Source organism: Podarcis pityusensis (genome assembly GCF_964106645.2).
Source record: "Podarcis pityusensis genome assembly, chromosome: 11".
In the NCBI taxonomy this organism is placed as follows: domain Eukaryota; kingdom Metazoa; phylum Chordata; class Lepidosauria; order Squamata; family Lacertidae; genus Podarcis; species Podarcis pityusensis.
Window position 1 is genome coordinate 49345140 of NC_138036.1, and position 18609 is coordinate 49363748.

General features: G+C 42.4%; 1 protein-coding gene across 2 annotated transcripts in view; it reads left to right on the forward strand.

Annotated features, from left to right (window-relative positions):
• Positions 1 to 2627, forward strand: part of MEGF10 (multiple EGF like domains 10) — a 124412-nt gene extending 121785 nt beyond the window's left edge. For both annotated transcript variants that reach the window (XM_080972357.1, XM_080972356.1), the window contains exon 25: positions 281 to 2627. In XM_080972357.1, coding sequence (XP_080828483.1) covers positions 281 to 441 — 161 coding nt within the window. In that variant the 3' untranslated portion in view covers positions 442 to 2627. The remainder of the gene's footprint in view (positions 1 to 280) is intronic.
• Positions 2628 to 18609: the final 15982 nt, after the last annotated feature.

The following is an 18609-nucleotide window of genomic DNA, read 5'->3' on the forward strand; positions in this document are numbered from 1 at the left end:
TTAGTAAAAATAATTCTAGCCCCTTGCCCTTCATCCATATACGGTACATACTAGGGTATGTTTAATTTTGTAGTTAACTTGCATTTTCATGAATATACTGAGCTACAGTTATTTCACAGTCTTCTTTAATGTGACTGAAGATTGTTTGAAATCAGAAATACTGAAGGCTTTTAAAGTACAGAAAACCACAATGGGACTACTACGTTAATTTTCATTAAACGTTATGATTGTTCGTCCAATATCAGAGCACCAATGTGTTTGTATGTTTTTATTATTGCAGAACCTACAGTCAGCGTTATCCAGGGAACGTTTAATAACAAGGGACCTTTCAGCCAAGATCTTTACGATCTGCCAAAAAACAGCCACATCCCCTCTCATTATGACCTGCTGCCTGTTCGCGATAGTCCTGCATCTTCAGAGAAAGACGAAAGCAGCGAATGACACTGGAGGCACATTCTGGAGCATAGCAGAGCTCTTACGGAGAACTAGGATCTAGTGATCCCTTTTCTTCTACTTCACCATCTGCATTCAGTAAACATTTTGCTGTACATTAAACCAGGAGAAACAAACTATGGTTTGTATACACTCATGGCAGATGGATAGATGCCAGGCTTGGAAGACCCTGTCAGTTTTTCCATTGCAATTAATGTTTAGAGAATGAAATGCCAAACCTGTACTGGCTCAAAGGTACAAGCTTGAGAACGATTCTTGTGCCAGCTGTGTTGTTGTTCCTACAATGGACGGCAATTTTCTTTTCACTAGCTCAGCTTGCATAGTTGACATGCAGCCAAGACTGTACAACCTACCAAATACTCACTTAGCCACATCATCTGAGTTACCAGTTACTCTGGAAAAGAAAAGAAACCAATGTGTTGCTGGTTTTTCTTTCCACGTGTAAGGAGAGATGCGGTCTTAGAGCATATCCGATTACAGTGCTGGATTGATTTGGGAAAGCCAAGGCAAAATACTTACTCCATTGCTGGTAATGGAAGTATAATACAGGAGTTGTTTGGAATGTCTGGGAATTCCTGGATAAATATGGCTAAAGGTTATGTGCCACAAAATGTGATTTTTGGCACCGGCGCTTGCCAAACGATGGGCACGATTGAGACTCACGGTTAGCAATTCCGAGTAAAGTTTCTGCTCTATGCAAGTAATAATGCATAACATATCAGCAATTGTTCCATAAACATGTGCGTTAGATGGTTTATTTTTGTCAAAATGGATTGAATGAGTGGGTAAGAGAAAAGGCAAAACGTAGTGTATGCTGTACATTTTAAATGCAAGAGAAGGTTTCAGTTTTATAAACAAGTAGCACTTGTAACATGGAATAAGAACAATGTTTGATCAATCTTTGTGCGTACTTGTTAAAAAGGCACCTTTTCTTTTTGTAATTGATTTAGGGAAAATATGCTTAAGCTGGTCTTTTGCATTGCTAATAACTTGGCACATATACCCCACATTTCATTAAGTTGTATCTCTATTTTAAAATAATGTAGTTATGTTTTCTAGTGCTTTAGAATAACAGTGCAGAAATATAATATTTTTGACCCTTGTAGTTTTGTCAATGCCCCCCATTATGTCTGCTTTAGAAGCACTGTTTTTTATGAAGAAAAAATATTTAGATAATGTCAGTTTCTCCACCAGAGATAGGCTAGAAAAGTAATCTTAAACTAGTGTGTAAACTGTTGAAATTATTCAGATTTTTTTTTAAAAAAACCTGATTTAATGTTAATGCAAGGGATAATGTTCATAACAAGAAACAGTATTAAAAAGAAATAAATCACATTATTTCCCATCAACAGTTTCAACTAATGTTTTCACCCTAGAAGTGTCATCTTTCTGTTCCAAAGGAACATTTTGTGTGAGCCAATTTATAGTTGAAGTGTCATTGAAAGATAAAAATGGCAAAGAAATCTTTCTTTCTCTTTCCCCTGCCCCCTCTCCATGTAGACAATTTAACTTTCCATTGCTAGATTATTTCTAGCCATAATGGGGACAGGGAAAGATGTATTAAGTCTAATCGTTTATGTTTTGTTTAGTTTGCAACATCTCATTTCATCTCCATGGTACATCTGAAACCTAAAGCTGATAAGTAATAAGTTAGGTCTTTTAGGTTACCACTGCTGAGCATGTTAGTAAAATGTTCTGCTATTGGTTCTCAACCTTTGTACAATAAGCTGGGTTCCCAGTACTAGATCTGTTAAATTCAAAGAACCATTGTGACTATGATCCAACAAATGGAACTGAAAACAACTACTGATATAAAAGCTTTTCTTTTTCGCCACTATGTATTCCTGGGGCACTGAAATTGAAATATGCCCTACTTTGTTTTACTCAATGTTATTTAAGCTACTCTCCATCAAAAGGCATTGCCATAGCTTGTTTCAGCCCTTGGCATCCTGCCTCTTCACACGTACTAAAGGTGTGTAATCTTTGTTGGACCATGCAAATATAAAAGACAAAAATTGAACTGGGGTTGTGGGGTGTGGTTTTTTTTTTTTTAATTTGAGCAACACAGATACCTTGCTGTAGAATAGGTTTGGTATGGTGTTGGAATAGATCTACAATCTTTTTGTATTGTGTTACAGAAACTCACAAATAAAGCCTATCTTTCTTTTCTTTTCTTTTGACGTCGTGATTATAGTTTTATTTCTAGCCGTTTCAAAGCCGCAAGAAATTTGTATGGCGGATTTTTATTATTTATTTAATTAATTTATATACTGCCCTATACCCCGGGGGTCTCAGGGCAGTTCACAGAATAAATTCAAGATAGAAAACCACAAAATACATAATAAAAATAAAAACAACAACCCAATAACCCCCTTTGCCCTTGAATCCCACTTACCGTTGAAGTGTCATGAATCTCCAAAGTTGGATGTCGACTGCTCACTCCAATCCCCAAAGAGCTACTGATGCAAAACTTCAAGAAAAGGGAATGTGTAAAAATAGGGGCTGCCTCTACTCCTCATTGCTTGCCAACTCTGCTTAGATCCTGGCAGCCCCTATTCCTCCCCTTAGAGCTCACCCCAAATCCACCCCTCCATCCTTACAGCAGTGGCTCAAATCTTTTCAGGCTGGCAGTCGAGATCTTTATTTCCCACCTGTAAAGGGCCAGAGATGACAGGAGCTTGGGGCTGTCTCCCGATCGATTACCTTATATTATTTGAAGCCCTGATTGCCAGGAATATTATAGCAAAATACAGAGCTTTCAAAGTGCCCCTTTGTGAAGAACCCCTTTGCAGGGGTGATGACAGAAGGCTTTCAATCCTCACTGGGGTTTGAAGGAGATGGAGCTGGGCACTGAAGGAGACAGACAGGTGGGAACATGCCTTCCAATTCAGCCCCCTCCCCCCACTTACATGGCAAGGCCCTGGGCCCCGTTGCAACATATTAATAAAGATCAGGCTTATTAGCTGCTTTGCTTCTCAATATTCTCTGGTTGGCCTCTGTTATTTTCTCCTACTGATAGGGAACCCACTTAAGGGCTCTTGGATACCCCATAAGGGAAAGGGAGCAATAAATAGACGCAGATGATTAAGGTTAATGGGCAAAAAACAGGCCTCAACTTTATTGGTTACAGATGTGAGCAGTTTAGCTTAGGCACTGGGTGAAACCAGACTACAGGGAGTCACACTAAGGGTAAACCAACTGTAGGGGGAGCCCTGTGACATATGTCAAATCAGGGCATCCCCAGGGTCCCTGATGGGTCGTGGCATGGCCCTAGCCCACGCCTAGGCTTTGCACAGGATCCACACCCCCGGATCCTTTTAACGAGATACCCTTATTGAGGAGGGGTAGGTGGAGGCTACAACCTCCCGTCCCACCACAAAGGCTTACCCAATGCCTAACCTTACAAAGTTGTGACGATTGCTACTAGGTAGGCAAAAACCAAGTGGCTGGTGCCAGTATGCCAAGTGGAAAAATTCCTACCTGGCCCCAACAATATGGTGGCTGACATATATCCATAGCAAGGTCGCTGTCATAGCAATGTGTAAAAAGAGGGCGGGTGGGCTGGGAGATCCGGCGAGGACTCAAAAGGAGGATGCCTCCCGGCCAAGCCACAGTTTAAACATCTGGGGGCGTTACATGGCCAGGAATCCCCATGACTTGGGCAGCATCCCCCTGCCCCCAATCTGACTTAACTGAGGGTCCCAGGTGCCAGTCTGCAACACCACCCCCTAGGCAAGGAGAGCGGACTTCTCCAGACCTCTGCAGGGGTCTGAAAGATAAATAGCTTGAAGGACTTAACTGGGTGTGGGTGTGTAGTGGAAATGCGGAAGACAATTGTATTTGAGAGTTAGGTGGCATGTCCCTTTCCCTTTAACATCCCCAGTTTGAGGTCTGCTGGATTCTTGTGTTTCACACGCCTGTTGGGGGTTTCCTGGGTTCTTCTGTGTTGCAAGTGCTGGCTGGATGCCCGGCTGCAGGTAGTGGGAGACTCTCAGCCACTCTGTATTAATTCCATCTCAGGGTCCTGGGCTAATCATGAGTAATGCCCGGTGCACTTGGTTACATCTAGGCAGGCTATAAAAGCCATAGGCGGGAGGGGCCCAGAGAGCTTCTACCCAGATCAAAGGACCTGATGCTGGGAGACCAGTGGTCGGGGTCTTTCTCCTGCTGCTCTACCTGGGGCTCCGGGCAGCTGAAGGGGAGACTGGGTAGCCCCTGTCGGATATGTTTTATTTTATGCTTTCTATGCCTGCTGTTTATTTGTTAATAAAACTGTTTTGGTTCCCCTTCCACCTCCTCATTCCTTTTCTCCTGATAGCTTTGGAAAGAACTGCTGTATTTGGCAGCACAGGGCGCAGAGTTTGAAGGCAGACTCCAAGCATCTATCCTCGGATAAAGTGGAAATGTTACTGTAAGCGTCCCTGCGTTGCTCCATCAAAAGCTTGGGGACTTGAAGGAAAAGGGGACTGTCGGGAGCTTTTCTCCTTTGCTTCTCCCACCCTCCCATCCCACCGCTCTGGCTGGCCTTCATTCCCCTCTGTCAGGGACTGGACTGAGGAGGAATGGTGGGAGCCCCTTTTCCTGAACCTTCCCAAGGACAGGACAGTATTGATTTAGAACAGTGGTTTGCAGAGGGGCACGGTCCAGAGGGGAAAAGCTGGGAAATACTGGGTGAGGAGCAGCTAAAAGAGGGAACACCAGGAGAGAGACAGCTGGCTGATTCAATGTCCTTGGAAAGCATTCCTGACCACCACCACCCCCTTCGCCTAGGACTAGACGGGCTCTGAGAATGATAAAACAGAAAGCGCAACAGCAGCAAGCTCAGATTGCATGACGTATTAGTGACATACATAACAGGAAGCTACCATCGCCTTTCAGACATTTCCTGTTCAAAATAGTCTTCCCCAAGCTGCCTTTTCAACCATGGCAGAAATGATATGGATTACCTGTTTAGAACGGCTTTTTATCCTGTGAGAATCTTGAGCACCCTGTGTAGCCCATATGGAAGCTGGGTAAATGGCAGCCCAAATCCATCTGTTAATGGAGCTGCCATTAACTGAATAATATCAGAATGTGAGATGGGAGTTGCATCTGTCTCATGCTGGCCAGCCTTCCTGAAACTGCTAAAATGCCCACAAATTTAAGTACAGTGGTACCTTGGTTCTCAAACTGAATCCATTCCGGAAGTCCGTTTCAAAACCAAGGCACGCTTTCCCATAGAAAGTAATGCAAAACAGATTAATCCGTTCCAGACTTTCAAATACAACCCCTAAAACAGCAATTTAACATGAATTTTACTATCTAACAAGACCATTGATTCATAAAATGAAAGCAGTAATCAATGTAAGGTAAAGGTAAAGGGACCCCTGACCATTAGGCCTAGTCGTGAGTGACTCGGGGGTTGCGGCGCTCATCTCGCTTTATTGGCCGAGGGAGCCAGCGTACAGCTTCCGGGTCATGGGGCCAGCATGACTAAGCTGCTTCTGGCGAACCAGAGCAGCGCACAAAAATGCCGTTTACCTTCCCGCTGGAGCAGTACCTATTGAACTACTTGCACTTTGAGGTGCTTTCGAACTGCTAGGTTGGCAGGAGCAGGGACCGAGCAATGGGAGCTCACCCCGTTGTGGGAATTCGAACCACTGACCTTCTGATCGGCAAGTCCTAGGCTCTGTGGTTTAACCCACAGCGCCACCCGTGTCCCAATAATCAATGTACTGCACTATAAAATAAATAAGACAGCATTGTAGATGATAAAAATTAAAAAAAATTTTTTTCTTACCTGCACTATGATGGTCATTGTTTGGATGAAGAGCTTTTATCCATTTCTGCAGTCACACAATCAAATCAGTCGCTGAAATGGGTTCCACACAGTCAAAAACAAATTAATCGAAAAAGCCTCAAAAACAAAAACACAAAATAAATAGCAAAAACAAAAGCACCAAACTTAATCCGTTCCAGAAGTCTGTTTGAAATGTTCGAAAACCAAGGCATGGCTTCTGATTGGTGCAGGCGCCCCAGAAACAATAGCCGGCAGCCACATCAGATGTTCAGCTTCCAAAAAAGTTCGAAAACCAGAACACTTCTGGATTTTCGGCGTTTGAGAACCAAGGTGTTTGAGAACCAAGGTACCACTGTACTAGGGCACAAGCTTCCATGAGCTCTCAAAAGAGAATAACGGAATGAATGACGGAATGAATGACAGAAGCGGGCCAATGGAGCATTCTCATGTCGATAACCGTTTGGCATGTTCCCCTGTCCCTGCTTGAATACATATGTTTGAAAGCTTGATTTTTCATTCTCCAATGAGTTATCCGATATCATCGCCTCTGATTAACAGCATATGCTGTTGATGATATTTGACTTTGAAGTTTGGAGAGGAAGTTGAGAGCTGCAGGGCTTCACTTGTGAGACGGCAGCATCGCTCTTTCTGTTCCTGGGCAAATCTCTGTGCTTTTTTCCCTGGCAAAAAGCACCGTCATGTGTTTTGCTTCCCCCCAGTATTGAGTCCCAAAGAGCTTTTAATACAAGAGCCGCTTTTCACTGCAAAGCTAGCATTCCATCTTTGACATCTTCTCTTTCTCTGCAACAGCTGTGTTGGTGCATGAGCATCTTTTCTTGGGTTTCCATTTCTTTCTGCAACAGAAAAGTTTGCAGAAAAGTTTCCCTGCATCTTTTAATTCTTTACAGCAGCAGCATTCCAGCTATCTCTTAGTGAAATTTCCATTACAGGAATAAACACCATTTGGTTCTCTTTCTCAGAGTCTTTACTATTTACAAAGCTTTACACTGGTCATTAATAAATAAATAAGCAAACATATAAAGCAACATAATATTTTCTTATTTTTGTCATCCAGCCAGAAACCTAATGCTGACTCAGTCACATGCTCATTTACACTGACCCAGACTTAGTCGATCACATGACCTCTAAGGACACCTGTTGTTGGGGAAATTTTCTGTTGCCTAGCAACTTGTTCAAGACCATTTTCAAGTTTCTTCTAGAATATTTCAACACAATTTTTTTTGGCCGACCTGGAAACGTGGTGTTTGCAGCGCCCAATTTGCAGGTGTTTGGCACCATTTTGGGGGGAATCAGAATATGTCAGAATTTTGGCAAAAACCAAAATTGAGGGCTCATTTTTTAATCTTTCGTTAAACATGGGGTTTGCACTGCCAAACGTTGCAGGGGGAGTTTTACAAGTGTTAGGCATTGTTTTTGAGTGAAAACGATTTCCCTCTCATTGGCTTCCTTCATCTTATCTACAGTCATATTTACTTTAGATGAGAATGTCGCAAGTTGTAAGAGCAATACGGATCCACGAGGTGCCATCGACTCCTCCTCCCTTGAAAATGTTCTCAGCACAAAATTGGTACAATTGAAAACATGAGATATGCTCTTGACTGTATTTGAGTTATTGTGATTATAAAACCTGATAAGACTGTATAAAATTATCATAAAGGGGGGGGGGAATGTTCTCAGCAGAGCCAGCCTTTTTCATATATATACACAACTATGCAGAAACCTGCGAACTTCTCTCAATGGGTTTTTCCTCTTTCCAATGCCTTGCGAACACCTGCATATACAGTGTATTACTAAATGAGATACAAAGATTCCAACGCCAACGTCTTTGTCATCTTCCCTCTGATCCAGAAGAGGGCAGTAGTATTACAGTGTATTATGGATAAAGAAAACAAAACAAAACATGAACTGCACAAGTGATCCTAATTTAGAATATTTTCTGCTGCTTTAATATGGGTCTTTATATAAACAGTTATCAATTAATTACGGAATCAATTTGCTATTTGTTTTGTCGCTGCTTTTGTTGTAAACAAAAATTGCCCTTTTCCCTTTTGGGGTATCTAAGAGCCCATATAGAGTCCTTACGTAGGTTCCCTATTGGTAGGAGAAAATAGCAGAGGCCAACCAGAGAACATTGAGAAAGCAGAGCAGCTAGTAAGCTTGATCTTTATTGATCTGTTGCAACAGGGTGCTCCCCTCACCCGCAGGAGAGAGGAGGGACCCAGAAAAATGGCGTGCAAAGTCTTATAAAGACTTTTGAAATTGCCACCCTGTAGATCAAGACCACCCCTCAGATACATCACACCTACATCACAGAAAAGGCGGTCTAAAACAGAAATTTGAATATTGTTTTTCTCCTGTTGTTGTTTATCTCCTGTCTGGCAAGTTACTTGATTGGATTGCCTGGGGAGCCCAGCCATTCTTTTGTAGTGATAAATACTTAGTTCCTGGGCCAGGTCACAGGCTCACACCCTATTCATATCTTAAATGTGCCCTTAAGACAGGATTTGTGAGGAAAGAGACAATGGGGAGGTTTCCCACTTTGACCTTGCAGAGAAAACATTTGGTCAGTTTAGGAATCAAAATGGTTCCAGGTTGGTCTTTCTGGGCTGATCTATGTATGTGCTTGGTTGGTACGCTTATGAATATTACCATAGATCTAAGACCTCAAAATTCCTATCACACTTTCAAACCTCCCGCCTGAAGAAAACAAAAGTGATGCTAACGATTTTGGGAATCCTGAGCATCCCCTGCATATGTATCTTGTCACGTGTTTTGATTTGTTTTGCAGATAGTAGGAAACCTCTCTATTCAGGAGCTTGAATCACACCAGAAAATGATTTGGGGTTAAGGAGATAAGTTGGGGGTACTCTGACTATCCTGCTGCCTAACAATTTCCCGCACTGAACTGGCCAAAACTGTCTCTCTTGTGGTTTTGGGGGAACCCACGACTCTTGTCCCAAGCAACTTCAATTTCCATGCCTCAGATGCCTCGGGTTCTGCTCAGGATTTTCTAATAATAAGGTCTTATATATAAAATAAATGTTCACAAATGTACCAACCAAGCACGTACATAGATCATCACAGGAAGACTGACCTGAAACCTTTTTGACTCCCAAACTGACCAAATGTTTTCTCTGCAAGGAGGGAGGGGGTCAGGGAGCCTTCCCATTGTCTCACGAATTGGGAAATCACCAAAGGGTGACAGACTACCAGGAAAGGCAATCAGATAAGGCATTATCAGATAACTTGGCAGACAGGAAAAACAACAACATTCAAATTTCTGTTGTAGGCCATCTTTTCTGTGATGTAGGTATGATGTTTGTGGGGGGTGGTCTTGGGTTACACCGCTTCTGTGATGTATGTATGATATATAGAGGGGTGGTCTTGAGCTCCAGGGCAGAAAATTTAAAATGTCTATATAATAAGGGCAGGCACACCTGGGTTCGGTGTCCTCCTCCTTTCCTGCGTGTGAGGGGAGCACCCTGTTGCAACAGATCAGTAAAGATCAGGCTTACTAGCTGCTTTGCTTCTCAATATTCTCTGGTTGGCCTCTGTTGACAGCTATGGTCTGTATTTCAGGATCTAGAATGGTAGACATTAGGAAAAGGGAAGTGTGAGGCCTGCTCAGTATTGTAACCTAGACTGAGACCAGGAAATTAATAAAGGCGAGAGAAGGAGACTTGGCTATACACAAATTATCTCAAATGCTGAGGTGCCTACAGGTTTTGTGAATATGCAGCCTGAATTATAATGAGAAGAGGTGAATGATCAACGTTCCGCAATTTCACTTTTTCTTGGTGCAACCCACAATTTCGGAGTCATAAAGTCATCCCAGCAGCCTCTGGGAAGAACTGACTCAGAATCATAGATTTCATCAAGATGCAGTCATTAGTCCCTGTTTCGTAGCAGCTTTTTATTTTAGCAAGGTGATATCACAGGGATATCGGTCGGGGGCTAAGAGCTGTTATCAAGTTTGATTGTTGCAAAAATGCTGCATATAGAACAAGCTGCTATGATTAGTGTGATCATTAGGGATGCTATCATCGAGGATACTGGGAAGTGAGAATTTTGCCACCACAGGATTAGCAGAGACCCTCAAAACTCGGGAGGTGTCAAGACAAACACATTTAGCTGTCCTCAGTGGCTAACGGAGAAATATCAGACTTCAGTAATTAGCTGCGGAGAGTGCCACTGAGCTGGCTTTAAAAGACCCTGATGGCTTGCATTTGTTTTGTTTTTCTTTCTGCAGCCTTTTCCAATTTAAAATCAAAACAAAACATGTTTTAAATCACTATTGAGCAATCCCACTTCAGACTCTCCCTTCTTCTCCACCTTGCCCTCCTTCGTCCAAAAGTGCTGTGGACTTTTCCACTAAAAGGGAAGAATTTGTTTACTGCATGCTGTTTGTTGAAATGATGTATCGTTAGAATCCAACACTGAGTAAAATTGCTAAAATGTACAAAACAAGTTCAAAACTGTGTTGGAAATGAAAAGAGAATGAGGGTACTTTCTACCACATGTGGTGGACATGCACATTGGTAAAGGCTTTCTGGGAAATGATATATGATGAATTAAAGAAAATGTTTAAAAATACATCTGTTATAAAACCAGAAGTCTTTTTACTAGGTATAATAGGTGAAATTTTGCCTGAATCCCCCAAAACGGAACTTTCCTCCCTAAAAAAAGCTCAACAATCGCCCCCCTCAAAAGGGGTACATCACCGCTAGTTGTTTTTTTCTGTGAGTAGATTGCAGTCTCTTGGGAGTTGGACGTCCCTGCTGTAGGGCATTGTTTTCAACATGGTAGCATCCTGTCTTGTTGCATGTCCTGATGCTGCCAGGGTCTGATTCTGAATCTGTGAGAGTCAGGGGAAGAGGCTGTGGGTTTTACACAGCAGTGTTAGCTAGCATGGTGATTCTGTTACTGGATCTTTCTGTCCATATGTATCTATACTTCAAAGACCAGATATATATATAGTAGACTAAATTGTATAGAAATTTATTTATGCATGCTGCTACAGCAGCAAGAATGCTACTTGCCCCAAAGTAGAAAGAAGCAGAAGTCCCAGTAAAGGAAGAATGGATACAAAAACTCACGGAATATGCAGAAATGGTGAAACTTACAGGAAGAATAAGAAATCAAGATAACAAACTTTTTTTATATAAAATAAAAGAATGGAAATGGTTTATTGAATATTTACAGATAAATTGTAAACAGATAAAAACATTAGTTGCATTATTGCAATAACCTGCAGTTTCACAGGAGTATATATTTAAAGTAGGTAATTAAAGGAGCAAATTTAATGAACTTCGATGTGCAGAACATATTAAAAAATAAATTTAAGGAACCGCAGAAAGAGGGGGAAGGAAGTCAAATTTTGAAATGTTAAATTGATTGTAAAACTAATCAAATGTATAAACTTGAAAAGTATAAATAAAAACTTTTTAAAAAAAGAATATAGTAGATAGTAGTAGATTGTCTTGTGTCTGAAAATGAAAATCACTTTATTACTTTGAACTGTGCAGAAGAGGAGTTTTTCTGTTAACCAGGGACTCTGGAAGAAGCTGTCTGCTAGGAACAGGAAATCTCTGAAATATCTGCTGGGATTTTGCATCTTCTGCTGTTATATCACACTGGTTGAGGTGTGGTGAACTACCAACTGACTTCCACAAGTCACTAACACCAGTCAAACAGCTGTTAAAGGCACAAGGCATTGTTTGCTTTGTTCCTTTGCCTGTACTTCTTGCTGCCAGCTGCTCCTGTTAGAACAGAGCAAATCTCTTTGGCGAGAAAGATACGGGAAATGCCTCACACTCCTTCCTTCTGATTGCTTAGCAGCAGTGATTAAGTGACTAGCAGCAGCAGCAACTTTGCATCTGCCAAATAAGCCTTAGATCGTTGCCTCCACACTTTGCTTTCTAACTTTCTTATATATGGCCTCTTTTTTTTACATGAAAGCTGTGAGCCCCCCCCCCCCGTGTGTGAATATGAAGATGAACTTGAAATCATTCAAACTGCTACCCCAAAATGAACACAATTCACCTTTGGTTTACCCTGCAATTAGGAGAATTACTCTCAGATGTACTTCAGAGATTTTTTAACTACAGTGGTACCTTGGGTTACAAACGCTTCAGGTTACATACACTTCAGGTTACAGACTCCGTTAACCCAGAAATATTGCTTCAGGTTAAGAACTTTGCTTCAGGATGAGAACAGAAATCGTGCTCCTGCAGTGCAGCAGCTGCAGGAGGCTCCATTAGCTAAAGTGGTGCTTCAGGTTAAGAACAGTTTCAGGTTAAGTACGGACCTCCGGAACAAATTAAGTACTTAACCCGAGGTACCACTGTAGTTCAGTTCATTCAACTGCACTACACCATTGCTAGCACTGATCAAATCACTCTCCTCCCGAAGTTCTAGGGAGGGGCCAGGGGCCATCTCCCATCTCCTGCCCATCACTCCTGCCTGGCACCCAGTGCTCACCACTGCTGGATGCTAACCACTTCTGGGTGCTTGCCACCTCCTGTTCCTCGACCCCAGTGGCATCACACTCATGGATGACATGCCCCATCTACTTGCCCCAGGGCTTCCTCAAAGAGGGTGGGCAAGAGGAAGAAAGCAAAGTGGCCCTGAGGTGAGGATGGGCTTAAAATCTAAACAATTAAATTTTTGAAAGATGTGTCACGCCTATATCAGAACAAGAAATAATGGGTAGAGCAGCACTTCCCAGTCTTTTTGCTGTCTGAGTAGACGTGGTTTCATTAGTAACACGACTCTATTTTTCTCTCAAATCTTTTTGAGAGAAGGATAATTATGTTTGTCTAAAAGGGAGCAATTGTCTGTGCATTAATTTTCAGAAGCTCTGCACAGGAAGGCAGACTGTGCCTGATTACTGTGATTGACATGTTGTTCTGTCTCCCAATGTGTCTGCCATATAAAACCACAAAAAATTGTATAAAAACACTAAAGCCTTTCAAGGTAACAAAAATGGGATAAACTCGAATGAATGGAAAACCCACAAATCATTTCAATGGTACTGGATTGTACCTATTGTGAGCTACTGCGCAGTTCAAGTATCAAATTGGCAATTTTAGTTTGCAAAATATAAAATAATAATAGGAATAGTAATAATACGAGACAGAAAGCAGCAACAGTCATCTATTATCATGGCAGCCAGATTCAATTTATGTGTTTGAATGCCTAGCCTGGACCATCTCAAAGGCTTGGAATTAAAAATCATTTTAAAAAGCATTATCTATTGTCTGCTTGCTGTTAGTGAAAGACTCTGACACCATTCAGCCAATCTGTATTAACATCTATCACAAGGGTGCCTGTTGCATAAATACAATACTGAGGCTACAAACCTAAGGACGCTTAAAGGTAAAGGTAAAGGGACCCCTGACCATAGGTCCAGTCATGGCCGACTCTGGAGTTGCGGCGCTCATCTCGCTTTATTGGCCGAGGGAGCCAGCATACAGCTTCTGGGTCATGCGGCCAGCATGACTAAGCCGCTTCTGGCAAACCAGAGCAGCACACGGAAACGCCATTTACCTTCCCACCAGAGTGGTACCTATTTATCTACTTGCACTTTGACGTGCTTTTGAACTGCTAGGTTGGCAGGAGCAGGGACTGAGCAACGGGAGCTCACCCCGTTGTGGGGATTCGAACCGCCAACCTTCTGATCGGCAAGTCCTAGGCTCTGTTGTTTAACCCACAGCTCCACCCATGTCCCTAAGGACGCTTCCTTGAGAGTAATTCCTAATTGAATCAATGGCACATACTTCAGAGCAGACATGCATAGTATTGTACTCTTACTTTAGCTGAATTTAAGCATTTGTCGGAACATATTATCAGTAAAACCAGATACAGTAGTACCTCAGGTTACATATGCTTACATATGCTTCAGGTTACATATGCTTCAGGTTACAGACTCCGCTAACCCAGAAATAGTGCTTCAGGTTAAGAACTTTGCTTCAGGATGAGAACAGAAATCAGGCTCCGGTGGCACGGCAGCAGCAGGAGGCCCCATTAGCTAAAGTGGTGCTTCAGGTTAAGTATGGACTTCAGGAACGAATTAAGTACTTAACCTGAGGTACCACTGTATAGGGACATGGATACAAACACAAGCCGTGACCCCAACATCTCCAGGAGCAGGGGCTGCCCTTCAAAATGCCAGAAGTTTAGCACTAAGTTTCTAAGAGGGTTTAATTTTAGCTTGTCACTGTTAATTATTCCTGATGTGAAACATATCAGTAAGGTTTCCATAGCTGATACACAAATATAAAAACAGTGATTTCCCAACAAAGTATTAATCTAATCAGTATTAGAGTTAAAATTTTACTGACCTCATATTTCTGAAGGAGTCTAGTGCTACTAGGAAAATAATGATAATTTGTTCCTGATATGAAGCAATTTTACTTGCTAGATTCCATTATTCAAGAATTTTCTCTCTCAAATAAAAACTTTTGCACTCATCTGTACAGTGTTTCCTTTCCCTTTTAGGAAGCATTTACTAAGTGCCAAACTATAGCAGATATACAGTATTTTGGTCTGATGCTAAATTGCTGAACTCGGGCGAACAAGACTACCGGTAATAGTTTTTGCTGCTATAGTTAGATATATTATTCCCAATATATAGAAACTGGATTAAGATCAAAATCGTACCATAATGAAAGGGTACTAGAAGAAGCAAAGATCACCAGTGTCAAAGCAATGATTCTTCAACATCAACTTCGTTGGACTGGTCATGTTGTGTGAATGCCTGTTTATGATCTTCCAAAGCAACTACTCTGTTCCAAACTTAAAAATGGAAAGCGTAATGCTGGTGGTCAACAAAAGAGGTTTAAAGACTCTTTCAAGGCAAATCTTTTAAAAATGTAGTATAAACACCGACAATTGGGAAACACAGGTCTGAGAGCGCTCCAATTGGAAAAAGCCTTTACCAAAGGTGTCATGGGTTTTGAAGATGCTCAAACTCAGGACAAGAAACGTGCTAGAGGAAGGCACGCTTGGCAAACCCTCACCATGATCAACTCCCACCCAGAAACTTATGTCCCCGATGTGGAAGGATATGTGGATCCAGAACTGGACTCCACAGTCACTTACAGACTCACTGCAAAGACCGTGTTCATGGAAGACAATCTTACTCTGCTACAAGTGATCGCAAAAGAAGAGGAAGACTATGCTGACTGGCAATGCCTCTCAAGGATTTCAAAGAGGGGTCTCTCCCAACCCTACCCATCAAGATCATGGTATCTTTTGCCTTCAGATCATGACCTGGAAGGGGACTAATATTAAAAGTTAGCTTGCAAAAGCAATGAAATGTATGGTTTGAATGGGTCCAAAGAGTGTTTTGCGGTATGGTGTGGAAGAAAGAGGTGGCTTCTGCAGGCCTTGCTGAAGTTGCTGAGACTGTCCTGCCTTGGAGAGTTTGCCTGATAATAATAATAATAATAAAATCCTTCCAGTAGCACCTTGGAGACCAACTAAGTTTATTATTGGTATGAGCTTTCGTGTGCATGCACACTGCTTCAGATTCATACTTCTTCAGATTGGTATCTGAAGACGTGTGCATGCACACGAAAGCTCATATCAATAACAAACTTAGTTGGTCTCTAAGGTGCTACTGGAAGGAATTTTTTTGTTTTGGTTTGGTTTTGTTTTGACTACGGTAGACCAACACGGCTACCTACCTGTAACTAGAACTATGGAAGGCACCACATTGAGCCGCATGAAATGGAAGTCCATCAACCTCACCAAGAAACTTGCACAGGTACAGACTGTCATCTTCTTTCTGACTAAACGCAAGAACCTGGACATTATACCTAAGGGTCTGAGAATTAAGAACCCTCTACAATCCAATTATCCAATTGAATATGCAAGGAAACTATGCCACACTTTCTCTAAGAAGCTGCTCAAACATCTGATCGGTGTTCTGTGCTCTAAAGAGAAGCTAATAAAGGAGGAACTCTCTGTACTGGACAACTCTACAGTGGTACCTCAGGTTAAGTACTTAATTTGTTCCAGAGGTCCGTATTTAACCTGAAACTGTTCTTAACCTGAAGCACCACTCTAGCTAATGGGGCCTCCTGCTGCTGCTGCACCGCCGGAGCATGATTTCTGTTCTCATCCTGAAGCAAAGTTCTTAACCTGAAGCACTATTTCTGGGTTAGAGGAGTCTGTAACCTGAAGCGTATGTAACCTGAGGTACCACTGTATTAGGAATCACCCAGCTTGGCAAGAGTTCCACAAGGAAAAACAAACCATTTACCACTCTCAACTGGAGTTACTGGTATCTGAAGAAGTGTGCATGCACACAAAAGCTCATACCAATAACAAACTTGGTTGGTCTCTAAGGTGCTACTGGAAGGAATTTTTGTTTTTGTTGTTGTTGTTTCAACTGCGGCAGACCAACACTGCTACCTACCTGCCTGATAAAAGTTTGCCTGATAAAAAGAATGCCAGCTAGTTTCTCAGATTCCTAAAGAAGCCTTCCCCCAAAACTTCCCAGAGGGGGCTGTAGACATTCCATGGCAGCCAATCCAAACAGCAAGCTGATTTGCGAAACATCTTGTCCCCCTGCCCACTTTGGACGGCCAGAAGCAGCCCCCCACCTTTGTCGAGGACTTCTTGCCCCTAGCTGGGTCTTTGCTGCTCCCAGCTTCTGATTAGCAGAAGAAAACTTTTTATAAAAGAACGTGGTGTCAATGTTAAAATACTACGTTGACAGATTTGTTGGTATGGTTGTTTTTTCTTGTTATTCCTTCCCACAAAGGAGGGTGATTTTTCTGGCAGCGAATAAGCAAGCGAAGAGTGAGAGAACGGAGTGGAAGTTGCCCATACTGCCATGGTTGCCAAGAAGAATAGGAAGCCAAGGGCATTCAGTGGGCGGGAGCCCTGATGTAGCAACACAATGAATGAGACATTGGGTTTCTAGCTGAGGAGGCAGCGTGTAAGAGAAGCATTGCTCCAAGGATGTCTCTCTGCACCTACATAGGGAAAGGAAAGACTGGGACAACTGATGTAATAAAAGTATTTGGCTTCAGGTAGGCATGGTGCCCTTGTACTTCTTCCTCTATCTTTTGCTATATTTTGAAACTGCCATGTGTTTTTCATTCAAAAGCAACCATGGCTTTTAAGTATAAGGAATTGCTAATAACCAAATACAGTGGTACCTCGGGTTAAGTACTTAATTCGTTCTGGAGGTCCGTACTTAACCTGAAACTGTTCTTAACCTGAAGCACCACTCTAGCTAATGGGGCCTCCTGCTGCACCGCCGGAGCATGATTTCTGTTCTCATCCTGAAGCAAAGTTCTTAACCTGAAGCACTATTTCTGGGTTAGCGGAGTCTGTAACCTGAAGCGTATGTAACCCGAGTTACCACTGTAGATAGATATATTGTATTGTGCTTGCAGTGGTTAAGCTTATGGCAGGCATGTCCAAAGTCTGTTTTGGGGACCCAATCTGGACCACAGGACGGTTTAATGTGGCCCCCATGGCAGTTTATTTCCTGAGGTAAACTTCAATCCTAAAAAAAACTTCAATCCTAAAAAAGGTCAACAACAACTTTGGTCGGCCCTCACTCATGTTCACTTCATCATAGCTGGCCCTCTTTGAAAAAGGTTTGGACACCCCTGGGCCTTAAGGCATTGACTGTGAGGAGCTGCCGTGGTGGCACAGAATGTTCATAAACATTCAGTAGCTCATGGAACAAAGCTGTTGCAATGTTTGCAGTCCAACTTCTGTGAGAAGAGGGGAAACTATCAATACGGAGGGGGTTAAATTCTACACAAGTCCTAGAAGCGAGAGGAGTTGCTTGAGGCAGGCTGAGGACTGGCAAGAAGGCTCAGAAAATGGAGGTGCTAAGGGAAATGGGAATTGAAAGTAGAATGTGGAATGGGAAAGTGATAAAAGGACCTGAGGGAAAGGTTGAGGGAAAGGGCAGAAGAGTCAGGCAAATAAAGCAAGAATGAACTGTGAAGAAACCTCACAGTCCTTAAGGTTAGGAGGGGGCTGCATGCTGCCAAATGGCTAAGGAAGTGGGACAAAGTAGTCAGTTGAAAAGTAGGAACTTGAGTAGGCAATGAGTTATAGGAGCACAGCCGTGCAGAGGTACCACGGGGGTGATTCTGTAGGGCCTAAGGACAGGAAGAGCTGTGTATTATTAGTAGGAGGGGAGTGAGTTCTGGAGAGTTGGGACATGTGAGAAAAGGTTGAGCCTAGAATCTGGATGCTGACAGAGATGGAGAGGGATGGCACTGTTGTCCCTTAAAGGTTAAACAGGAGAAGAAGTCTACCTGTTGTGGCTTCTGCTGCTACTGAAGGTTTATGAGCTGCCAAGCCTAATAGGCTCGCTATAA